Raw genomic sequence first — 26,052 nt, forward strand, 5'->3', positions numbered from 1 at the left:
TCTGGGAGATGGAGATTGAGGTCTCCCATTATTAAAGTTTTTCTGTCAATGTCTCCTTATAATTCACTCAGCTTTTCCTCTAGCACTTTGGATATCTATCACTAGGTGCATGCATTTTTAGTAATGATATAGCTTTGAAAACAATGTTGTCTTTTAAGAAGATGCAGTTTCCTTCTTTATCCCTTTTGGTGAGATTGATTTTTGCTTTTACCTTATTTGAGATTAGAATCACTACCTCAGATTTTTTTTTTTACTTCAACTGAGGCATAATATATTTTAGTCCAACCTTTTACTTTTACTATGTGTGTAACTCTCTGCTTCAAATGTGTTTTTTTTGTAAACAACATATTGTAGGATTCTGGTTTTTAGTCCATTCTGCTATCTTCTTCTGTTTTATGGGAAGTTTATCCCATTCACATTTACAGTTAAAATGACTAATTCTGTATTTCCCTCAATGGTATGTTTCTCCATTTATATTTTTCTCTTTCCTTTTCTCCTATTCCTCTCCATCAGAATTTTCTACCTTTCTCCTTTGACTTTTCTTTTAAAAATTCCCTTTCCCAGTCCCAAGTTGTAATGTAAATTATTCTCTGTGTTAAATCTATTGAATAGAATTTACTCAGCATTCACATTCTCCCCTTTCCCTCTAAAATTAAAAAATCTTTGTCCCTCTTCCCTTCTGTTATTTATCTCTCTAATACTATTAAGCCAGTATCATAAATCATAATTTGATTATTTGATTGCTTGATAAGCTCATATTGTTATCAAAGTATCATCACAGATTGTTTGATTGATAAGCAGCACTGACTCATATTGCATTAAATTGTAATTATAATCTTTTTTTTACTTTATCCCCTTTTCAAGTATCATTCAACTACACACAATCCTCCGCAAGGGCCAAAGTATTATACAAAGTCATATTATTTCTTGAATTATTTAGGCCCCAACCCCCAGGCCTATTTTCTCTCACACTTTATCCCCCTTCCACTCCCCTACCCAGGGTCAGGGTACTTAACCCCTTCTTAAGTGAAGCAAAGCCCATTTTCTTTCATACTTTACTTCTCCCCATCTCAACCAGGGTACTTAGCCCCTTGTTAAGTGAATCATAAGTTAAGTCAAATCCTGATCTAATTAACTACAAGAATATTAAAGATCTCTAAATACTGGGAGGCTCTGAAGGTCTCACTTGAGAACTGTACTAATGATTGTAAATTACAAAGACACTGTCTCAGGACCTCAAAGCTTGTAATGCCCTCATTAGACAAGGTGCTAAGCACATTAGAATTAAAGTGGGTCAAAGGATAATGAGACACTTAAGTTTAAAGTTAACAACCTAGCTTTTCTCCAGGGTTTTTTTTGTCTCAAACATAGTGATATCCTCTTGGACCTCGTCAATGGAGAGAAAAGACCCAATTATACCCATATTCTTTAGGTTCATTCTTTTCAATTATATTATACCCTTTAATTATCCTAAAAGAAGCAAGTTCTAAATATCTTCCCTTTTAGGATTGTATAAAATTTTATGGTCTTGACCAACATTTATGTTTTGATTTCTTTCATTCCCCTTTTCATTTACCTTTTTAGGCAACTCTTGAGTCATGTATTTGGCAACTGAATTCTCTGTTCAGTTCTGGTCTTTGTGTCATGAAGTCCTGGAAGTCCTCTATTTCATTGAATACCCATCTTTTCCCTGACAGTATTTTTGCTGAATTTTTCAGGTTGTACATTCTGGATTGTAATCCCAGGTCCTTTGCTTCCCCCCCCAGCCCCGCCCCAAATATGCTATTCCAAATCTTTTGATCCTTCAATGTTGAGGCTGATAGATCTTATGTGAGTCTAATTGTGTTTTCTTTGTATTTGAATTGTTTTCTTTCTGTTTCTTGCAATAGTCTTTCCTTTATTTGAGAGTTATGGAATTTGACTATTATAGCCCTTGGAGTTTTTTTTCCTGGGATATCTTTCTAGAAGGGTTCTGTGGATTCTTTATTTTTTTGCAAGGCAATGGGGTTAAGTGTCTTGCCCAAGGCCACACAACTAGATAATTATTAAGTGTCTGAGGCCGGATTTGAACTCAAGTACTCCTGACTCCAGGGTCAGTGCACTATCCACTGCGTCACCTAACTATCCCTCTGTGGATTATTTCAATGGTTATGTTGTTATCTTTTGCTAATAGATTTGGACAGTTTTCCCTTATAATTTTCTATATCATGTTTTCTAGGTTATTTTATTTTATTTTTTTGATCTGGGCTTTCTGGTAGTCTGATGATTTGTGGATTGTCTCTTCTGGATCTATTTTCCAGGTCATTCGTTTTCACTAGAAGGTACTTTACATTTTCTTGTATTTTTTTTAGCCTTTTTATTTTGTTTGATGGAATCTTGTAGTTTTGTAGCTTCATTGGTTTCTATTTATTCAATTGCAATTTTTTGGTTTTTATTTTCTTTATCTTCTGTGTTTTCTTTTCCAGTTGGTTATTTTTACTTTTAACAGACTTGATTTCTTTGGTCAATTTTTTGCAATTTTCTTGCATGATTTTCTTTTCTTTTTTCCATTTTTCTTCTTCCTTTCTTCTTTGTTTTTAAATTATTTTTAAGCTTTTCAATGAGTTTTGTATTTGAGTTCAACTTATAAACTGCTTTGATACTTCCCCTGTGAATGACTTTTCACTGCTTTCTTCAGACATGATTTTGCTATTATCTTTGTCTGTAAAGTAGTTGCCTATAGTGCTTTTTTAGCTTTTCTGCTCATCTTTGTTGTTTTTAGCTCTGCTCCTGGGGTACTGGGAGTATAGATCCAAGCTCTTTTTCTTTTGCTGGGGCTGGGGTCTGATCCCTGGCTTGTTGTTGGCCATGATGTCTATGCAGTCCAGACTTTGTCTCCGCAGAGGTTTGTTTCCTTCTTTAGGTCCAGATTCTGACTAAACTGTGATTTGTTCCCAATTCAGTCCTGTCTTTTACCCAGTGTTCTCAGGGTTCAGACTTTGTTTGGGGTTGGGGTCCTTTCTGCTGACTTGTTACCTCACTGCCAGGACCTCTGCTGTTGTTAAGCTGTTGAGACTGGATTGTATCATGGCTAAAAGCCTCTAGCTGGCTTTCTAGCTCTCCTGCCTCCTGGGCTTTAATTCCCCTTTCCCCCTCATAGAGACAGACATTCCCCAAAGATCCTCCACGATGTCTACAGTTGAAAACTTCTTTGAATCTTCTTTTGCTTGCTTAGATCTGTAGTAGGAATGTCAGTGCAGAGGCTTCATTTAGCTTTAGTAGGGAAAAACTCCAGGAGTATGTTAGCTTCACACTGCCATCTTGGCTCCATTTCGGAAGTCCATTACTGCATTTATCAATTTGGTATTTCTTTCAGGAGGTGAGTAGTGGATTCTTTCTCTCTGCCCTGGGACTTTGACATAGAACTGGGTAGTGGTTGACAGTTGTCAGATAACATCTATTCCTGATCCCAGTGCTATTGCAAGGATCCACCAGGATTTCTTTTTGCCTAAGAGTTCTGAATGCTTCCCATTCCTGCTCACTATGGTGGTGCTGTCACCACTACAACCTACTGCCACTTCTGCCTGCTATTACCATTGTCACTGCACTCCTGGCAGTCTACAGATCATGGTGTATATCTTTTTAAACTTCTCTGTAATAGAAAAATGATTCACTGTGACTTTTTCTTGACTTTCCTGATCAGAATTCATTTTGGTATATTTTCAAGGTTGTTGTGAAAGTTGTGAAGCAACTAAGAGAAAATTGTTACCTCTTACTCTTAATTATGTCTCCACTTTTGTCTATCAGTCATTCATTGTTACTGTTCAGACTGAATGTTTTCTAATGAAAAGGAAAACAAGCAAAACATTTAAAGTGGAATATGTTTTCTGGCAATAATATATATATATATATATATATGTGTGTGTGTGTGTATGTATATATGTATCTGTGTGTGCATAAATACATATGAATGAAAGATTCTGTCCTAGTAGTTCCCTACTTCTTAGCTCTCCTTCTCTAAGATGTCTTTTTGATGACAGTCTAACTTATTTTTAGTAATATTTTCATTTACCTTGTTACAGTCATTATTTGTATTATTCTCTTGAATTTTTTTACTTATTTTGCATCACTTCATAATAATCTTCCCACATTTTTCTCAATTTCTCATATTTCATTATATTTTTTACTGCTTAATATTCTCAGTACATTCATTTATACTGTTTCTCTTTCAGTCACTCTCAGCTAATGAACACTCACTTTGAATTCAACACTTTGATATTCCAGAGGGCAAAGCAGTAAAGGATTACAACCAAGAATAACCTACTGTGAAAAACTGAGTATAATCCTTAAGGGGAAAAGTAGACATTTAATAAAGTAGAGACCTTTTAAGTATTCTTGAGGAAATGAACAGAGCTGAATAGAAATTTGACTTTAAAATAGATACAAGTTTCAAGAGAAGCTATAAAAAAATAAACAGGAAAGGGAAATCATATTGGACTAAATAAGGGAATTCAGAAGAACTTTCTCATTATCAAGGCAGTTAGAAGGCACATATAAAGACAAAGGGCACAGGTATGAGTTGAAAAGGAAAGGATGATATCTAGAAAATAAAATAAAGGTGTGAGAGAGAGGAATGTAGTGTGAGAAAGGGGAAAAAGAGGGAGAATGGGGGCAAATTAACTCACATTAAAAGAGACAAAAATGTTTTTACAGTAGAGGTGAAGAGGGAATAGATAAAGGAGAGTGTATGAAATTTACTTTCTTCTGAACTGATTCAAAAAGGGAATAACATACAATTTCAAGTGCATAGAGAAATCTATCTTACCTAAACATGAGTAGGAGGGGAAGGGGATAGTAAAAGTGTTTGTGTGACATAAGGAAAGGCAGATTTGGAGATAATTGAGTTTAGAAATCTATTTTATCCTAAAGGAAAATAGGAGGGGAAGGGATTAGGAAAAGACAATGTGTAGTAGAAGGGAAGGATTGGGGGAGGGAGTGGTCAGAAGCAAAACATTTTTTTCAGGAAGGGGAATAGGAGATAGAATAGAATACACAGTGAGAGAAATAAGATCTAGGGAAATACAGTTATCAATAGTAACTGAAAAAAAATTGAAACAACTTTGATAAAAAGCCTCATTTGTAAATACATAGAGAACTGAGTCAAATGCGTAAAAACAACAATGGTTCTCCAATTGACCAATGATCATAAGAGAGGAAGAGTTTTCAGATGAAGTAATTAAAGTTATCCATAGCCATTATGGAAAAATTGTGCTTAACTCACTATTGATTAGAAATATGCTAATTGAAACTATTCATAGGTACTACCTCATACCTATTAAATTGGCTAACAGGACAGAGAAGGAAAATGAAAATTGTTGGAGGGGATGTGCGAAAAATGAGATATTAATGCATTATTGGTGCAATTGAGAATTGATATAATCATTTGGAAGAACAATGTGGAATTATGCTCAATGGGCTATAAAACTATGCATACCCTTTGATCTAGCAATACCACTGCTAGGTCTGTATTCCAAAAGAGATTAAAAACAAAATAAGAAATGTACTTATGTGTATAAAAGTAGTTATAGTAGCTCCTTTCTGTGGCAAAGAATTGGAAATTGAGGGGGATACACATTGGAGAATGTCTGAAAAATTGTGGTAGGTGATTTTCATGGAATACTATTCTTCTATAAGACACGATGAGAAGGATACTCTTAGACAAACATGGAAAGACCTACATGAGCTGATACAAATGAAATGTACTGTGTGCAAAGTAACAGCAATGCTGTAAGATGATCAGTTGTGAATGGCTTAGCTGTTTTGAGCAATACAATAACCCAAGACAGCTCTGAAGGACTTATAATGAAAAATGCTATCCATCCCCAGAGAAAGAACTGATGTATCTGAATACAGGTTGAAGTATATTTTTAAACTTTCATTTTCTTATGGTTTTTAAAAATCCTATATTTTCTTTTACAGTATGACTAATATGAATATGTTTTTCGTGACTACACATTTATAACCTATTTTAAATTGCCCTATCAATGAGGGAGATGGGAGGAAAAAGAGAAAATTTGGAACTCGAAATTTTAGAAGCATATGCTAAAATGAGAAAGAAAAAACATAAAATAAGTTTTAAAAAGTGAACATTGTATGCTTTGCTCTGCATTCAGGCTCCATGATTGTTTTTCTAGATGAGGTTGGCATTTTCCATCACAAGTCTTTTCCAATTGCCCTTGATCACTGAATTGTTGAGAAGAGCCGAGTCCATGATGGTTGATCATCTCAAATTTTTGCTTTTAATGTGTGCGATTTTCTCCTGATTCTGCATCAGTTCATGCAAGTCTTTTCTGAAGTCTACCTGTTCATGATTTCTTATATAACAATAATACTCTACCACATGCAGATACCATGATTTCTCCATCCTTTCCCTAATTGATGGGCATCTCCTCAATTTCCAATTCTTTGCCACTATAAATAGCTGCTATAAATATTTTTGTTCGCTTTCACCTCTTTAAATTATTTTTTATAATTTCCAGTGTGAGTTAAAATCTTAAAATTGTTTTAATTTAATTTTCTCTCATTATTAGTAATCTAGGGGATGTTATCAAATGATCATTTATTCACATTTTCTTTTGAAATGTATTCTAATCTTTTGACCACCAGGATACTATCTGATGCTATACACTAGTGAAAATTTCCTATGTATTTTGAATATCAGTCTTTTATCATTGATATTTTTATCATTTTCTTCCAATTTAATATGAACTAATTTTATATATGTAAGTTTTTAAATTTGATGTAAATGGAATTCTCTCTTTTTTTATTCTTTCTAATATCATCTATGCCTTCTTTAGTTAAGAAATCTTACTTTGACTACAGAGGTAAAAAGATTCTGTTTTTTTCTTCTAATTTTTAAATAAAGAGACCTTCCATCTATGTTCAGGTCACTGATCTATTGCCTCTAGTTTCAAACCCAAAATACTCTGGCATTCTAAGTCTTTTAAAACTTAGCTAGTCCCACCTTTCCAGTATTTTAAAATCATAACTCCCCAGCATGTACTCAGTGTTACTCACACTGGCTTCTTTACTGTTACATAGATTTCTTAGCTCCTGGACATTTTCTCTGGCTGTCACCAGTACCTAGAATATTCCTCACTCTGACCATTGATTTTCCCGGCCTCCTTCCAAAGCAAATATCACCTTTTAGAGGAAGCCTTGCTCATTACTGAGACTTCCCTCTGAAAATTATTTACTATTTATGCTTTGTGTATATTTTTTGGTAATCTCTCTCCCTCCTTTTGAACTGCTTGAGAGCAGGGAATTATCTTTTGCCTCTTCTTGAATCTCCAGCTCTGGGCAGCTAGCTCTGAATAGAACTCTGGCCCTGGAGTCAGAAGAACTCAGACATTTGACAGTTAGTAGTTATGTGACCTTGGACAAGTCACTTAACTCTGCCTTAGATCCAGGGCCACTTCCAGTTTCCCTGATTCAGAACCCAGATGGCTCTGGAGGAGAAAGTGAGGCTGCTGACTTAGCACATTACCCTCTTTCATCACCTCCCTGAGATTATGAGTTCCTCAGTAATGAAGGACAGGGGCAGCTAGGTGGCACAATAAATGGAGCACCAGCTCTAGAGTCAGGAGGACCTGAGTTCAAACCCAACCTCAGACACTTAATAATTAACTAGCTGTGTGACCTTGGGCAAGTCACTTAGCCCCATTGCCCTTAATAAAAAAAATGGACAAACATCATCATCATCATCATCATCCCCAGCTCTTAACACAGTGCTTAGTACTTAGTGCTTAATAAATGTTAGTGACTGATTATAAGGTGATGGTTTAATCTTAATTTATGCACAAACTTCTTTGTGCTTTTTTTCAGCAGCTAATGACAAAGAAAGAGAGACTCTCCTAGTAATACATATTCTTGGATATATCAAATAATTTTCTAATGTTATAGATAACTTTTTGTTTTAGTTTGTTTAGTCTTTTCCCATTGACCTCATTTTCTGTTTTTTAACTAGTATCAGTTTTTTGATGATGATATAAGTTTAAAGTTTATTTATTTAAAGTTTTAAAGTTAAATAAGCTTATTACCCTATTTGTGATTTTTCTCATTTATTTTCATATTCTAAAATTTTTATTCTTATAAATAATCTTATAGTTATTAAATCTAGTTCTAGAAAGTATTTCCATGATTATTTGATTGGAAGAGAAATAAATCAGTAAATATATTTTGTTGACATCAGTTTTATTATACTAGCTCTATTCAACCATGATAAATAATTCTCTTTTAAATTATCTCAGTTTCTTCTTGTTATTATCATTTTTTAATGTGCTTTATTTTTTAAATACTAATACCTTTTGGCATTATTTTTTTTCTAAGTAAATAACTTTCTTCTTTCCCCATATCAAACTATTCTTTATAACAAAGACTAAACCAGAAAGAAAAAGTGATCAAGCATAAAGTCAAAACATCACTTGAAACTGATGGTTTTTATAATATTCCATACCTTTTGTTATCTGTTTAAGACAGGACAGGTCTTTGTTCTTCTTAGGGTCAAACATTGATCATTAAAAATATGAAACATTGAGTTTTTTGTGGTTGCTATTCTTTCCATTAATGTTGTAGTTAGTATATATATATATATATATTTTTTGCTTGTTCATTTTGTTTTAGTTAATGTCTTCCAATACTTTTCTGAATTCTTCATATTCAGCATTTATTATGCACTATATTCTTTTATATTCACATATGATTTACTTAAACATTCTTCTATCATTTGCTACTTCATCGTTTCTAGTTCTTTGCTGCTTTAGTTTTATTTCTGCAATTTTATTTATGTATTGGTAGATTAACTGCCAGGTAGTTTATGAATTTTGTACTTTAAATTCAATTTCTCTTGTCATTTTTCTTTATTTTTGCTTAGTACTGTTTATAAAATACTAGTGATATTATGAATACATTTTATATCTTACAACCAGGCTATAGTTATTAATCTTCTCTGATTTTCTTGACTGATTTCTAAATATGCTGTGTCAACTGCACATGAGAGTAGTTTTGGTTCTTCTTGGCTAATAATTATACTTTGATTGTTTTATTGTTATGTTATTGATAGAGCTAGCACTTTTTTTGAATTTTTACCAAATAATAAAGGGGAGAAGTGTCTCATTTTTTTCATATAAACTGGTATATAAACAGATTTGTGTTATTATACACTCATAATTGTTATTTTTTAACCAATGTTTATCACTTTGCATTTATCCCTATGAAATTATATTTATAGAATGTAAGCTCCTTGAGGGCAAGGACTGCCTCACTTTAGTTTTTGAATCCCTAGTGCCTAAACACAGTGCTTGTACCTAGCAGCCACTTAATAAATGTAGTTGATAAACTGATTTTAATAGATTAGACCCATAAACTACCTTGTGGAAGCTCTTTTAGATGCTAACTTTCATTCCTTATAGATTCATGTCACAGAAAAATACCTTAGGACCTGAGGAAGTGGTCCCAGGGATCCAGGTGTAAATGAAATCAGCAGCAATGGAATGACTTTTACTGAATTTGTATGACCAGGGTTGTGACAAAAAGCTACTCTCATTTCCCTGTTAATCAAATGGAAGAAAATATCTCTCCATCACCTTGTTACAGTCATGGGTCATATTCTTAAAGTTGCCAAGATCCCCAAGAGGTTGAATTTATCTTCTTGCATTAAGGTCTCTCATTCACCTTATTTATTATCTATACTAAATATATTTTTGTGTGGATCTGAGGCCTTGGGCTTTATTGCCTGCTCTCTTCTTTCTTGGGCATTTTCTCATGTGAATTACTCCTATTTGCTGATAGTCTTCCTATGTTGCACCTGCTACTCTCTGAGGTATCTGCATTTGCAGACCTAGGAGGCAGTTTTTTTCCCCATCACTTCAATTTTTAGCTTAAAGCCATCTTGATTAGATTTACAAGACTACAAGAAAAATATGCACTTACATAGATACATCAATGCATTGGTATTATATAGAAGAGTGCATTAATATATATGTATGTTTGTATATATATATATATATATATATATAGTCCCAAAAGTCAAATATAGCTGAGAAATGACTAACATATATTATATGTGAGTATATCTGCATATGTATGTATATGTATACTCAAATCTAATTCTCATTCATTACCTTCTACAACAACTATTCATTTCTTAAAACTACTCATGTGAGAAGTTTTCAGTAGATAGCCTTAATTAAAATACTTAAGACCTTGGGAGTTTTTGGTTGGTTTTATTTAGTTTTCTTCTTTACCATGATTTGATAATCCCTAGAAGCATATTCTAGCTTCTTTCTGGTCATATAATTTATCATAATATGAATCATAAAAATAGGTAGTGTATGCCAGATTTGATAAGTCTCAGGAAGTTGTTATCACCTGGATACAAACCCCAGGTACATGTAGGCACCTTCAGGCCTAAATCCACATCCCTTAAAATATATGCTCTTAAGAATTCAGCAGGTGATATTGATTATGTGACATCTATTATCTAACATGAGCCTCTTTCTATTTGTAGAAGAACATAGCCATAATATAATGAGTCATAATATTTGTGGATATTTTTCTCTTAAATGTCACTTATGGAATAAAAGAGATATTATCAGTCAAGCTAGTCATTTGCAGTTGGAGAAATAGAAACTCATTAAAATAGTATTCAGCAAAAGGAACAACACACATATATATTCATATGCATATAGACTATATATTATATATATATATAATACATATATCCAATAGATTGAAGATAAGCTAAAATGTCTGAATGAATAGAACCAGTTCTAATGTGGACTACAATCTGCCTGTTCTTCCTATGCCTAGGGTTGGATCGGTTTGTTTTAATGGTCTTTTCATTGGGTTGTGGAAGGGACAACACTAAAAGGTTTACACGGGGTAAAATTTTGATATATATTAATTTCGTCTTTGACATTCTTCCCTTGTGACATCTTTCTCCCTCCTTTTCCAAAGGACCTTGCTTTCATCTGTCTGATAACTAACACAAAGATAACTAAATGACAAGGGACTTCGAGCTTATAATGTGCAAGATGTTATTGCCTATCCACATGTTCAAAGGTATTGCCATTTCAATCTTCAAAATATCAAAAATTGTCCAAAGAGTATAAGTCTAATGGTGGAATTTCAGTCATTGTGTTAGGAAGAGAAAGATATCTGGGAACGGAAGAGCTGTAACCTACCATTCATATCATATTATGATTTAAGAATATTTTACTTCTACTAAAGTCCTATTTAAAGGGATAAACTAAAGAAAGCTTATTGCTGCTTTTAGTCTTTTTTTGCAGTTAAGTAATACTCCTAAAAATAGATCTGACCATGTAATTCTCTTACTTAATAAACTCTGATGTTTCCCTAGTACATCTAGAAGCAAATCAAACCTCTATTTAGCATTTAAAATCCTTCACAATTTGACTCTAATCTGTCTTTCTGAGCTTATTAAACATTATTCCCCTTCAGATAACCTTTGGTCATCCCAAATTGTAATACATACTATTCTCCATATATACTATTTCAATTTTCTTTTCCATGCTTTTATAGCTACTACACCACATTCCTGGAATGTACTTATTCCTCTTTTCTGCCTCCCACATACTTGTTTAGTCTTTTTCAGCTGTGTCTCAGTCTTTGTGACTATTTTGGGCTTTCTTGGAAAAAGATACTGAGCTGTTTATATTTTATTCCTCATTCTGCAGATGAGGAAATTGAGGCAAGCAGTCTTAATTGACTTACCCAGGGTCACACAGCTTGGCAGTTAGGTGGTGCAGTGGAGAGAGCACTGGCCTTGGAGTCAGAAGGATGGGAGTCCAAATTCAGCCTCAGACACTTGACACTTAGTGGCTGTGTGACCTTGGGCAAGTCACTTAACCCTATTTGCCTCACATCCAGGACCATATCCAGTTGTCTTGATTCATATCTGCCCACTGAACCTGATGACTCTGGAGGAGAAAGTGAGCCTGCTGACTCAGCACAGCACCCCCTCACTCAAATCCAATTCATATACTTGTCATGACATCACGTGCATGATATTATGGTCCTCTTTGAGAATGAAGGACAAACATCATCATCCTCTGAATTCAGATTTAAACTTAGGTAGAGAAGTCTTGCTGACCCTGACACTCAATTCATTGTACCATTTAGCAGCCCAAAATGTCCTTAGGAAGCTTTAAAACTGAGATCAACCACCATCTCCTATTTAAGACCTTTACTGACCCCCTTATCTACTAAAGCTTTCCTCTACTCTAAATATCTTATATCTATTTTTACATACCTAAATGTATACTCATTGCTTCCCCCCCCAATAGTATATGTTTCTCAAGAGTAAGAACTGTTTTTTCCTTCTTCTTCTTTTGTATCTCCACCACCTAGCACAGTTCCTAGAACACAAATGCTTGAGCATTTAATAAATGTTTGTTGATTGACTGATTGATAGTTATATTCTGAAATTTTCTAAGAAAAAAACACTAATTCATTACTGTAGACTAAAAAACAAACACCAATCATTTTCAAGGCTCTCTCTGAAACTATTGAAGCATCATTTGTGTTTTCCTGGAGCACAAAATTACTGTACTTTCATATGCAACTTTCACTCAAAGTTTGCTTGCTTGGTTAGTAAATTTTTTTTTAAAGTAAGCAGATGGTTCCCACTATTGTCCACAATAAATTACAACACTTAGAAAGACAGATACATTTTGGGAATGACAATCGACTTTGCAGTACAGATGGGCTTATAGATGACCCTTCCAATTTTTAATAATCTCCATAATTTATGTACAAGAAAAGAAATGCAAAGATGCCTAATGTGCCTTTCTGACTAAGTACAAATCACTTTTATTTACTCAGGCAATACTTCATGGTCCAGTTAGCTTCTTAATTAAAGACAGCAAGATGCTCATGTTCCATGCAAGTGGCATGGAAAATACTGTTTAGTGTGCAAGATGTTCAGCTGGGAGTTGAAGATGTTCAGCTTGCCAGGGAGAACCCACAATATCTATCATTTGACTTTGAAGCTAGCTGGAATTATGGCCCTTCAGAGCATAGCTTCCATTGACAATGGGTTCTTGTTAGCCAAGCTCCACCCTTGTTTGAAGGGTCTGTGTGAATTCAGTATCTTCCATTTGACCCCAGGCACCCAAAAGGTTGAGGCAGAATTCTAATTCTCAAAATAAAGTGTGCTTCCTCCTTCTTCTCTTTGTTTTCGGCACCCTCCTTGCTGGCTCTGGCTCTGTGGCAATGGCAACAGCAGACACAAAGCTTCTGGAGAATCAGAAGCTCTGTCAAGGGAACATCTGCTTCTTAGTTATGTGTGGTGGTAAAGATTGACTGATTTGGACAATAACCTCACTCTCACAGATACTACAACACTGCTATGAGCAGACATTCAAAGAGTGGGAAAGGAAAGCTTCTTTACCATGCCTGAGGATAGGCAAGGATACAGTGAAGACAGCATTCTCCTCTTCTATTCTGAGAAGACTAAGAGCCTTAATGGGGCAAAACCCAAACCTTTAGATGGTGATCAGGCTAAAGGTCCTTCATCTTTCAAACCAAAATGACTGACCAATGATAATAGTGATAAAAGAAACTTGTTTGGCAAGTTTAGAGAAAGGGGATTAATCTTAAACAAGAATGACACATTTCCAAAGAAATATAATCAAACATGCAGGATGGAGTAAATTTCTTCCTATGTGTTTAAATTTTAAAAGATAATCTTGCAGGGAGTAGAATGGCATAGACTGTGCTGCAGAGTCAAAAAGACCTGTGTCCAGCTCCTCCTGTCCTTGATAAATACTGACTGTAAGACCCAGAACAAGTCACTCTAGTGCCCCAGGAAACTCTAAGACCTTTGATGAGACAACTCATTGCAAAATAATAGCTAATCTATATTCATAGGGAAAGTTTTCTAAATTCCCTATACTAAAGAAAGCCCAGGTTTATACAAAAAAACCCCTCAAAATTGCATTGCTAGTTTCAGAGTCTACCACTTATTGTGAGAGTTTATTCAAATAGATTTGACATAATTCAGAGCTTAAGTTAAAAAATAGATCTTATTTGGGCAATTTCCTACATTTTTTGTTTAAAAACACTTAGCAACTATAACCACTCTCAAAACAGCAACAAAGCAATAACAACAGTAGCAGCAATGACAAAACATCTCAGTCCCATGATTAAATTAAGAGGCAGAATAATTTCAGGAAATTCTTGATGCCCAGCAGTTAAACACTCTGAAAACTTTCAAGCCATGTCAACATTGTATAATTTTTGACCACTCCAGTCTCCTGCTATTTCAGTTCTGAAATTTCTGGAGATAAGTTTGTGCTCTTGAGATTCACAGACATAAACCACATGACCCCAAGAGATCTAATGAATCATTAAATCCAATAGTACTAGAAGAGACTTGAGAGTTCATTTAATCCAGGGGTTCTTTAACCTTTTCTGTGACTTGGTAGTCACATTGGTAGTATGGCAAAACCCCCTCTCAGTGTTTTTAAAATAATAAAATGTTCAAAAACTAAAATATGTAGTGTTTTGAAGCAAACCAAATATACTGAAGTTTTTATTATCAAATAAAAATAAAATTCACATATTCCTGGTTGAGAATCCCTGATTTAATATAATTTCTTCATTTTACAAAGAAAAACTATCATCATGGAGAAAATGGCTTACCCATGATCATACGATATCAGATCATTTATTTTCCCTTCAAAACATAGACATTGTGATGTCAGTCCTTTCTGCACTATTACTAATATTGCCTTATTAATTTTCTAATATTATATAAAAAAGTAAAACTTGTTTTGGCATAATTGGTTTTCTGGTCATCTCCTCTCTAGCCATTTTAATGAGAAACTGCGATTCAAAGGACTTAACAATTTTACTTCTGGAACTTCTAGCCTCAGACTTTCCTGGGAAGACTGCTGGTTGCTTAGATTACCCATTTCACTTCGAGGTTCACCTCTAGTTATGCTTCATTCCACTCCTTGGTTATCTTGACATTTGCTTTATGGATGTGGCCCTAGAGAGTAGTGGCAATTTACTTTATATTTCTAGACCACAATTCCTTTGGCATAACAGTTTTTGCGTTTTTGTTTGTTTTTGTTTGTTTTTTTAAGGCAATGGAGTTAAGTGACTTGCCCAAGGTCACACAGTTAGGTAGTTATTAAGTGTCTGAGGTCATATTTGAACTCAGGTCCTCCTGACTCCAGGGCTGGTGCTCTATCCACGACACCACCTAGCTGCCCCAGTTTCTTTGTTTTTTCAAACTAGTGGGTTGAACCTCCCAACTTTAAATCTTTGACCTTATGATCCAAATCTTTCTAATGCATTGCTATGATCATGCACCCTCCAGCATCACCACCAACCCAAGCGCCCTAATTTCCTCTGCCCTAAAGCCTTCTATGGAATAGTTAGTTTAGTGTCTGGTATAAAGTTGAAAGAAAGCACTTCTTTCAATAACATAAAAGAAAGGAGTTGGTTTCTGTTCAATCATTTCAGTCATGTCCAACTCATGGGGACCCATTTGGGGTTTTCTTGGCAACAATATTGGAGTGGTTTGTCATTTCCTTCTCTAACTCATTTTACAGATGGGGAAACCGAGGCAAACAAGGTTAAGCAATTTGCCTAGGATCACACAGCTAGTAAATGTCTGAAGCCAAATTTAAATTTATGATATTGAGTCTTCTTGGCTTCAGGCTTGGTACCCTATGTGCTTCCCCTCTCCTTTGTTGAGAGGAGGAAGGAGGAATGGGGTGAGATTTAAAACATGGACATGAAAGGATAGCTAGAAATATAAGGATACATATGCTAAGTGCCAGATGCATCAGTGCTTCAGGAGTTTAGTGACGGGAGAAGTCACTTTGGGCTGGAGCAATCATGGAATATTTAACAGGAGAAGTTAGATTTGCTCTCAGGTTTGAAGGCTTGGTGGATTTCTTTTTACTTTTGACTTTCAGTTGGCTGACAGATGAATTGAGGTCTTTAAGAGTAGACAATACAAACAACAACAAATCTCTCAGATTCTAATCTACCTCCTTTTGTCTCTGCAGCATTAAAAAGTAAACAATGTAACACTGATCATATCACTCTAAATAAATACCTTCAGCAACTTCTCATAACCTGCTAAAAACAAGGTATAACCTCTTGACTCTGACCTTCAAGGGACTCTCCAGTCAAGAATCTGTCTACCTGCCTAATCTTATTTTATGCCACTTACCTTTACATAGCCTATGTTCAAACTGGACTATTTTTGATACATGTTCACATTCTACTTTCTCCTGTCTTTATGCCTTTGTTCATGTAAGAGTACCCTCACCACTACCCTAACTCCCCCCCCCCCATTTCTATCTTCCAATCACTCTTTTCTTTTAAGTCTGAAATTAGGTATTGCCTCCTTCATGAACTCTTCCATGAACTTTGCACTGCAAAGTGAAAGATTCCCTATGTCTCTGTCTCTGTTTCCCTCTATCTTTCATTATATTTTACTCATGTAACTTTGTCTACTTTTCCTCTGTATGTATCACATTTTCCCTTATATTACTCATCTGTATAGGTCAGACCCTCTTCCCATTAGACTGTAAGTTCTTTGAAGGCAGGTTCTATATGATTCTTTTTTCTTCCTAGTTCTAGCACCCAGCCCAATACCTAGCTAACAATAGAAATAAATGTTTGTGAGTTGAGTTGCTCTGTCATTTTCTTCCTTTATAATACTGTCCTAACAAGGCTGAAAGATTTGGGATTGAAGACTCCTTCCTTCAAATCTTCAATCTGACCTTCATGGTATTAGTTTATCTGCTTTCTTATTTGTGCTCTATGCCATATACTAAATATTCAGTATAATATTTTGTAAATGTTCAAATCTAGGCTCTGCTGTTTTTAAATGAGTTGAGATCAATCATTGAATAAACATATATTAAATATCTAATAAGTGCCAGTCAGTATTCTAAGAGTTGGGGATATAAAAATAAATGAAAGATAGTCCTTTGCTTTCAATGAGCTTATAATCTAAGGGAGTAACCACATAGGCATATACATAAACAAAGCAAGGCACATACAGAGAATAGTAACTATAATAAGTGGGGTTGTACAAGATTTCCTGGAGAAGGTAGGATTTAAGTTGGGACTTAAAGGAAAGTTAGCTATTTTTATGTTTTATTTTCATTTTTCAAATGACAATTTTGGAGTCTTCTAGCTCAAAATTTACAATTCTATTATCTAAAACAAAAAGAGATATGTCTGACTACTATTCATGACCTCCATTTGAGATTTTCTTGGCAGAGATAACTGGTGTGGTTTATCATTTCCCTCTTAAGCTCATTTTATGCATGAGGAAATTGAGGCAAAAAAATATTGTCACCTGCCAAGGGTCACATAGTCTATAAGCATCTGAGGCTAGATTTGAAGTGAGAAAAACAAGCCTTTCTGATTCCAAGACTAGGGCTCTATCTTTTGTGTCACCTGGTTGACCTGTTATGATTATTGTATGAAGTCTAAACAACTTCACCTTTTCAACCTTATCCTCTATTCATCCTTCTAAGTTGGTCTATTCTCAGACATGCTCTGGTCAGTACCTATATATAAGAAATTATGTTAATAACTTTCCCAAAGCCATAGGAAGATCACCTATCTTGTCAGCTGCTGTCTTCACTCACTCCATTTTCAATTTACAAAAATGACCACCCTACCTAGAGAAAGAATATATTTCTTCCCCCTTCTTCATTCCACTGAAATGTGAATTAAAATAAATGAGCAAAATCATTGTTTAAAAAACTGTTTAACTAAGCAAGCTGTGGTGCAATTGCATTTCAGTAATATATCTAGGAACAGGGCATGGTAAGATGGTTTATTTAGCCTTCATCCTTCCATGCTATTTCCTGAATAGCATCATTTTGGGCTATTCCACACACATGTTCTGCACTTCCATGTAGCTGAAGTTAGAAGGTCCTGAGACTTTCATTTAATTCCTAGATGAAAACATTTATAGATATGAACATTTTCTCATTAAGTTTTCTTCCTAAGTGATTGCTATCACACAAATCAATTTGTAGTGGCTTTACTAGGGTTACAACCTTCAATAATGAAATCGGATATCATCGTGAACTTTCTGTTGATTACTCTACTGGTCGAATTCCAGGAGGACTACTGAAATGTAAAGTTAAAGTGACATTAAATGTTGTTTAATTACTTACCAACCATCAAAGGGAGGGGGGGGCTGTATGTTAATGCAAATGATTACCACTTCTCAATAGAAGAGAGTGAGATAAGAGCTTCCTTCCTTCAGAAGAGCAAAGGAAAACAGTCTCTTATATCCAGGGAGGTTAGAACTGTTCTGATGAAGAAACTATAGCAAAAGTGAAGCTGGAGAAAAAATTGCTGAGGTTTTCCACTGATCTCAAACCTTAGGGGAATCATTTTGCTTGGCTATTTACTTTTTCCAATGTCTTAATGGCTAGAATTCATTTATTTTTTATGCTCTTTCCATAAGCTTTGACAAAGATTCAGTGCTCCTAGACCTGGACAGAACATCCTATTGCCATTCCTCCTAAATTCCATTCCCTATTTATACTAAATAATTTTGTTGTCAAAAATCTACTACTTTGCTGTTTTTGCCATGCTACTATAGATCACAATAAAATGTCAATACCATTCAGTTTCCTTTCCTTTCTATTTTTTTTTTTTGTTATTTCTACCAATCTTATGGGGGGGTGAGATGGAATATCAGAATTGTTTTGATTTGAATTTATTAAATAATTATTTAATATAATTATTATAGTTATAGTTATTAATATAGTTATAATATAATTATAGTTATTAATAGCCTGAATTTCTTCCCTTGAAAATGACATTCATAGTCTGTCACCATTTCTCAATGAAAAAATGGTTTTAATTTTTATAAATATAATTCATGTCTTTATACAGCTTGGAAATCTTTAACAAAGAAATTTGCTACAAAGAATTTTAACAAGTTAACTGTTTTCCTTGGATTTGATTGTATGAAAATTTAAAAAAAATTATTTAATCAAAAATTATCTATTATGTCTTTTGTGATCTTTCCTATCCCTTGTTTGGTTATAAGTTCTTCCCCTAGCCATAGATCCAAATGGTATTTTCTTCTTTGCTCTTTTAATTTTTTTATCGAGTGGCTTTTTATATCTTCTTATGTATCCAAATGCTAACTACAAACTTAGATACTCAATATTCAACACACAATTATTAAAAAAAAAACAATGGGAATAATACTCTTGGGTACAGAAAGAAATAGAGATGGATCCAACATTTCCTCCTTGTTCTAAAGGAGTTTACAGTCAGAGGGAACGATAACATGCACATAACTAATAAAATAAATCTTTATAAAAGTTGAAAGATCTTTGTGAATGTCAAACAGAAAGTGGGTATAACACATTTCCAGTTTGGAGGTTACAAGGTAAAATCATTATCAAACAATAATAATTTTACTGTTTTGTCTCCTGTGCAAATTCATTTTTCTTCATTGTGGCAACACATGAAATATCACCTCTGATCTCTACTCTGTTCTCTTAACAGTATCAATAATACTGATATTAAAGTAGAGTATCTAAGTGATCCATTTGTAAGTAGTCTGTCCCACTGAAAATTGACAGGCAGCATATTTTTAGAGGCAGCTAGGTGGTGCAGTGGATAGATCACTGGACCAGGAATCAGGAAGATATGAGGTCAAATTTAACCTTAAACATTTAAAATCTGGACAAGTCACTTAATCTCTGTTGCTTCATTTTCTTCATATGTAAAGTTTGATTCATAATAGCACCTACCACACAGGATTCTTGTGAGAACCAAATGAAATAATATTTGTAAATTGTTTAACACACTGCCTGATAAATATTAGACACTTAATAAATAGTTGTTTTCCTCTGTATAGGAAAGGTGTAGGAAAATTTGAACCTTAAAATATTATTAAATAAGAAATATGCTTTATTAATTTGGACATGAGTTATAGAAATAATGAAATGATAAAAATAAAACTTTTCACTCAAAAATGCTTCTGAGGGGCAACTAGGTGGCACAGAGCACTGGCCCTGGAGTCAGGAGTACCTGAGTTCAAATCCGGCCTCAGACACATAATAATTACCTAGTTATGTGGCCTTGGGCAAGCCACTTAACCCCATTGCCTTGCAAAAACTAAAAAAAATGCTTTTGAACTCACTTTCTTTCCTCATGTTGAATTAAGTTTTTTTAATATATCCCTAATCAAGTAATTATTTGCGCTGACTCTAGTTTATCTGTTTAATTTTAGAAGGACTAACCAATTTTCAAATGGATCATGTTTTATTCAAAAGCCTCAATATATGCAACTAATTTCTTCTTCCTCTGGCAAATCAATGTCGCTGTTTTTCTTTGAATTTAAATCCAATTTCCTTCTTCTATAAAATTTCCTACAATTAACCCGAACTCTTTTCTTATCAAAATAAACTTTGCTCATAAATCCCTAACATAATCTTATTTATTTGTACAGAATTTTCTAATTTGGACTAATGAGTAAAAGACCAGTCTGGACTACTGAAAGATGGAATTATAAAATAAATAAACAAACAAACAGATAAATAGATAAATAAATAAAAACCCTTACAACATTACTATTTTTAAGTAGTCAGTGTAATTGCAACTCAAGACTTTGTTAAGCCTTGAATTTAACATATTGTTATATGTTGCCAAGTATTCTTGTTAGACTGGGAAGAAATACTTAATGATAATTTGTAATTTACACATTAATTGGTAGGAAGACACAAACAGGTTATTGCTCACTATATGGAAGTGCTAAGATCCCCAAAGCTTAAAAATATTTGAAAACTCTGCTTGAAAAGTTTCTTTTTCAAGAATTTTAACCAGTCTGGGGATAGGTACCATTAGCAGGATTTATATAATGTGGAACCCAGATTAAATGACATTACCAAACTTCATTATTTGCCTATTTCATGCCTCCTATTACCATTTGATCAGGGAAGAGACAGAAAGGGTCTTCAAGGTTATCTAGTCCAATCTCTTCTTTCTACAAAAGAAAAACGAGCTCTAAACAGTTTAAATAACTTATCTCTGATCTAGTCAAATCATAATGGGAATTCAAACTCAGGTTTTATGACTCTAAATTTTTCTTTATCATGATTTCTCTAAAGTGTAAACTCCTCAAGAGTAGAGAATAAATTAATAAACTATTCTACTGGAAGAGGTCTTACTGATTATCTTGTACAACCCCCCCCCCCAAGCTTTGCAGGGGGGTTTATGCTACATAACTTGTTAGTTTGCTAGTTACCTAGCATATTTTTGCATAGATAATTTTCTGAAGCCTGAAATTATCCAATACATTCTTATACAATTATCTGATTTATTGTTATGTATATATATGTCTGTGTGTACATATTATATTTATATTATGCCCTCTTAATAAATATCTATATGTAAAATTCAAAAGATGTGCAAAAAGAGTTGAACTAATATTTATTGGCAATCACAAAGTTTTCTAGTTCAAAAGTAATTCATTAGCTTGAATGCTGTTATGGTAAAATTATATACCATAATGGGCTGCTGAATTTTATTTTTTTAAATATCAGTTTCTTTGTTTTATAAATTTAAGATTCATAGCATCAAATAATTTGAAGGGGCTTTAAGGGTCACCTAGTCTGGTTTTCCACCCAAAGCAAAAATCATCTCTACAATATCCCTAATATCTGAACATGTTTCAATTAATGAGGAACTTATGCTTTCATAATTCAGTGCAAGTTATTATAGTATCCAGATGAATGTCAGAAATCCTGTTTCCTATCAAATTAGATCATGGGATGAGGCAGTTCTAGAAAGGGCAGAGAGAGAGAGAGCTGTCTTTGCACAACAATCCCCTCACTATGATAAACATACCATCATATATATATGTATATACATATATATATGATGTTCTAGTTCTTTTCAATAATGATTGCAAATTATTAGGACAAAATTCCTTATATAGAGCACAAATCTACTCTCCCATAACTCCTACCTATCGATCTTGGTTTTTCCACTGGGGACAAGTATAATTAGATTATAGCATCTGGAAGAAGCTTTCATTGATTTGCTGCATAAAAAGGGACCTGGATATTTGACCAATGAAACAATTATAATAATAATATTTACTCCCTTTTGCCATGAAAGAATGCTAATAAAAGATAGGGTGAATATGTTAAATTTGTATGAGTGAGTGAATGAGAGATTGTGTTTGTGTGTGTGTGTGTGTGCATAGATTTTATTTGAAATTTAAATACTAGTTAGTATTTAATAATGCAAGTTTTCTAATGAACTGATGTCACAGCTATGGGAAACCAAATCATATAGGAACTATCTTTGCAGTCCTATTGGCTACCTTTGCCAATGATAATCAGGAAGAATAATAAATTTATGGAGTCAAAAATTTTAAGCTAGTAAGGATGCTAGAGGTCCTCTAGTCCAATTTCTGAGCAAACTAAGACATAGGAAGGTCACATGACTTACTCGAGGTCACATTGTTAGTTGTAGTTGGAGAGGCAGAACAGAGGCAGAATTTGAACTTAAACCCTCCAACTCCAAATTCATTTCCTTTTTCCTTTGTATCTAGCTACCATTTTAGCATGATTAGTTCTCAATTATAATTTTATTTTCAATATACTGCTGAAAAGACAGACAAGTATTATTACTTCTATTTGACAATGATAAAACAGAATCCCAAAGAATACAAATGACCTTCCCAAGGACTTTATATCTAGTTTGTGGCCAGAGCATAACCCAGCCCCCTTCTCTCTCCATAGGAACCTCCTGATGTTCCAAGTTTGCAGGATGCCATGGCAACACATATCATTTCTCAGACTCAAACTATAGATGTAAAATCATTCTCTCTTCTCTGATCAGAAACTTACTGGTCTGGACTGGATTTCTTTGGCGTAGAGAGGTTGCAAGAATTCTGAGTCTCCTTCTAACCTTAGACCTTTTTCTGTGATTCTCAAGTTTCCCATTCCATCCTGAAATGCACACACAGACACACAAAGACACATACAAAGAAAAAAAGCTATTAGCCAAGATTTCTAATACTCCGGGCTGTTAGAAATTGAAACAAAGTTATTACATTGTTTTTCTCTTTCTAGTCCAGGAGAACATGTAAAACACTGGAAGGCATTGTTAAAAATAATTATGCATATTATCCTTGGAGCTTATTTTCTCTATGAAAATTTTATTTCAAGTAATCTATATTATCCCCCCAGTAAACCATTTTCACAAATGAAAGATGCCCATTTAAAAGAACCTGGGCAGAGGGATTGGCAAAGGGGAGGGGAAAGAGATGAGAGAATGATTTCCCATGTTAAAGTGAAATTGGTCATCTGAGACATGCTCTTTTTCAAAAACCTATTGGGGGGGTTCTGTCTCACTATGTCATACATCTCAGTGTACTTGTTCTTTATGGTCACAGCACAATCAATAATAGATTTAAATTATTTGATTGGAAAAAGGAAGGTTTATTCCACTTTTCACTGGCTGATTTTTCAAAGGACAGGAATTGATGACATCCTGAATATCGGAGCTGACCCTCTGGCTCAGCAAACAGTTTCGGAATATACATTTTTCTCTCTCTGGAAAGCCCAAACCCAAGTTTCAGGAGTACAAAAGAGATCATTGGTTATGCATTTAAATAGAGAGGAAAGATATGCCATAAGCATACCGCCTTTCCTCTTATGTTGTAGAATTTAACCAGACAACTGCAGGTAAAGCTGAGAGCAAAGAAAATAGCTAAAGCTTTGGTTTGTCTCCTGGTTTCATGTCAGCAGAACATTTCCACAGAGTAGTCCAAACCACCTCTCATTTTCTTATATGGTTTCCTTAGGAAGAATGATAAAGATGGTGAACAATCAAACTGAAATGTCAGATGATATATTTCAAAGGCTAAAAGAAAGGTATTTGGGATTGCCTACTATTTGCTTATAGTCATATTCCCTTATCTTAGCTAGGATAATTCATTTTCATATAAACACATATGGCACATTGATCAACTAACTAACAATGGTAGCCACTAAATATAATGAAATACAAAAGTCAATGTCTTAACTAGGAATCCTGGTGATAATTTGGACAAATACAGTTGAAGGTGGCAGGGAACAATCTGCCTATTCCCTTAGTTGCAATCACACAAGGACAGAGAGTCTAATTTGGGTTTTACAGTTCTAAGCTCTTGAAAGCAAATTGCCCAGGGGAAAGTGAAGAGGAATTGATAGATAAAGAATAAAGGGGTACTGGAGGAAGAGGCAGATCCCTAAAGAACTATAGGCTTCATAGGAATGGGACTAATATTAGGAATTGCAGTCCATGGCAAGCAAGGGAGTGGAAGTGATTACACTGTCAGCGGAAGGCCAAGAGGCTCCATGAATAGCAGGCCACTGAAGGGAGAAAGTGCACTCCTGGGATACTGGCTCCCAAAAGAACTTTGAAATAAGGTTCTGACATGATACTCCTAGTTGCCATTTTTAAAAAGTCATTGAAAATAAATGTTTGACATTAGAATAGCTAACCAGATCAGACTAATCTAATAATAGATTAATCTATTAATTACATTTAATTTGCTTGTTTGGTTAAAAGAATATTGTATATTATGATTTTCAGAGACTTTCAATGTGATATATTACTCTCATTTCTCTTTGCATACAAACTTGGCTAGATACCTTTTATCATTGTTTTATTGACCTCTCAACAGAGCTCTACTGCTACAAAGATAGTCAGAACAACTAGTTTCTTTCTTTCATCCAGGCTATTTCCATTGCTAGAAAGTTGCTTTTAATAAAGTACTTTCTGTGGACCTAATTCTTGATAGGTTCTTGATAGGTTGACATGCAAAAGCAGACAATATGCTCTTTGTTCTGAAGAGTTTATAGTCTATTTGTAAATTTTAGGAATATATGCATAAAATAATATGCAAGAATTGAAGGTTTTATAAAAATAAATGCTAAGCAGTATGATGGTAAATAAATAGTAGAGATGATGAAAATTGGTAGAAATGGTTTTGGAGGAGGTAGAATTTCAGCTTATTGTGGAAGGAAGTATCATATTTGACATGGGAGACATAGGGAAGGACATTCCAAATCAACAGATCATATTGGCCGAAATGAACTCAGACTTAACAGGGACAGAAAAGACACTGGATTTATTTGGGTGGAGAGTCCATGCTGAAGAATAGTGAGATGTGATTGGATAAGTTAATAAAAGACCTTAAATGACAGAGCTTAGACTTCATTCCATAAGTAAAAGGGAGCCTTGAAAAGTTCAGGAAGTCTATAAAGGTAGTGATTTAGAAAAATAGTCTGACTAGAGTTAGTAGGATTAGTTGGGAAATATAAGAGGGAAGGAAATTTGTAAAGAGGCTGGAATAGCAATCCAGGTACTGAGGGGGATTCTTTTCATGAACTATGAGGTTACTTCCATGTTGTCTCTCTGAATAGATTGTAGGTCTTTAAGGGAAGGGATTGTTTATTTTTTGTTTTGTTTTGTTTTAGGATCTCTAGTATTTAGAACAGTATCTGACTAATAGTCAACAATTCTTCTGAATAAGAGAAAGCATAAAGAGAAAGGAAAAAGCAGTCTGGACTTGAAGCCTAAAAATTTGGGTCCTAGCCCCAACTTTGTCACTATATAGAATAAGTAAGAAGTCATTGAATTGAACCTATTTCCTTATTTCTTTCACAAAATATGAAAATAATCTCAACCACTTTCCTTTCAGGGTTGTTGTGAGGATCAAACGCTACAACTGATAGAAAACATTTTGTATACCATAAAAAGCTAGAAAAAATAAGGAATTATTATTATTAGGATAATAGTACTGAGTCTGGAGAGGAAAGAGCAAATTCAAGAAATATTATGACAATAGAATTACTATTGTTGATAACTGACTTTCATATTTCCCCACTCTTCATCTTTAGTTAAAGATAAAAATGAATGCTGACTCTGACATTTTCTATCTGTATGAACTTGGGGCAAATTATTTTATCATGCTAGGTT

The 26,052-nt window shown here is 34.2% G+C and overlaps 1 protein-coding gene across 7 annotated transcripts in view; it reads right to left on the reverse strand.

Moving 5' to 3' along the window:
* The window catches only part of SGCD (sarcoglycan delta), a 1,459,164-nt gene that overhangs the window by 233,162 nt on the left and 1,199,950 nt on the right, over positions 1-26,052 (reverse strand). For 6 of the 7 annotated variants that reach the window (XM_074212535.1, XM_074212534.1, XM_074212532.1 and 3 more), the window contains one exon: positions 22,932-23,033. The exons of the other annotated variant lie outside the window; for it this stretch is intronic. In XM_074212535.1, coding sequence (XP_074068636.1) covers positions 22,932-23,033 — 102 coding nt within the window. The remainder of the gene's footprint in view (positions 1-22,931; positions 23,034-26,052) is intronic. 7 annotated transcript variants of the gene reach the window in all.

This window comes from Macrotis lagotis, chromosome 1 (assembly GCF_037893015.1).
Source record: "Macrotis lagotis isolate mMagLag1 chromosome 1, bilby.v1.9.chrom.fasta, whole genome shotgun sequence".
Classification (NCBI taxonomy): Eukaryota; Metazoa; Chordata; class Mammalia; order Peramelemorphia; family Peramelidae; genus Macrotis; species Macrotis lagotis.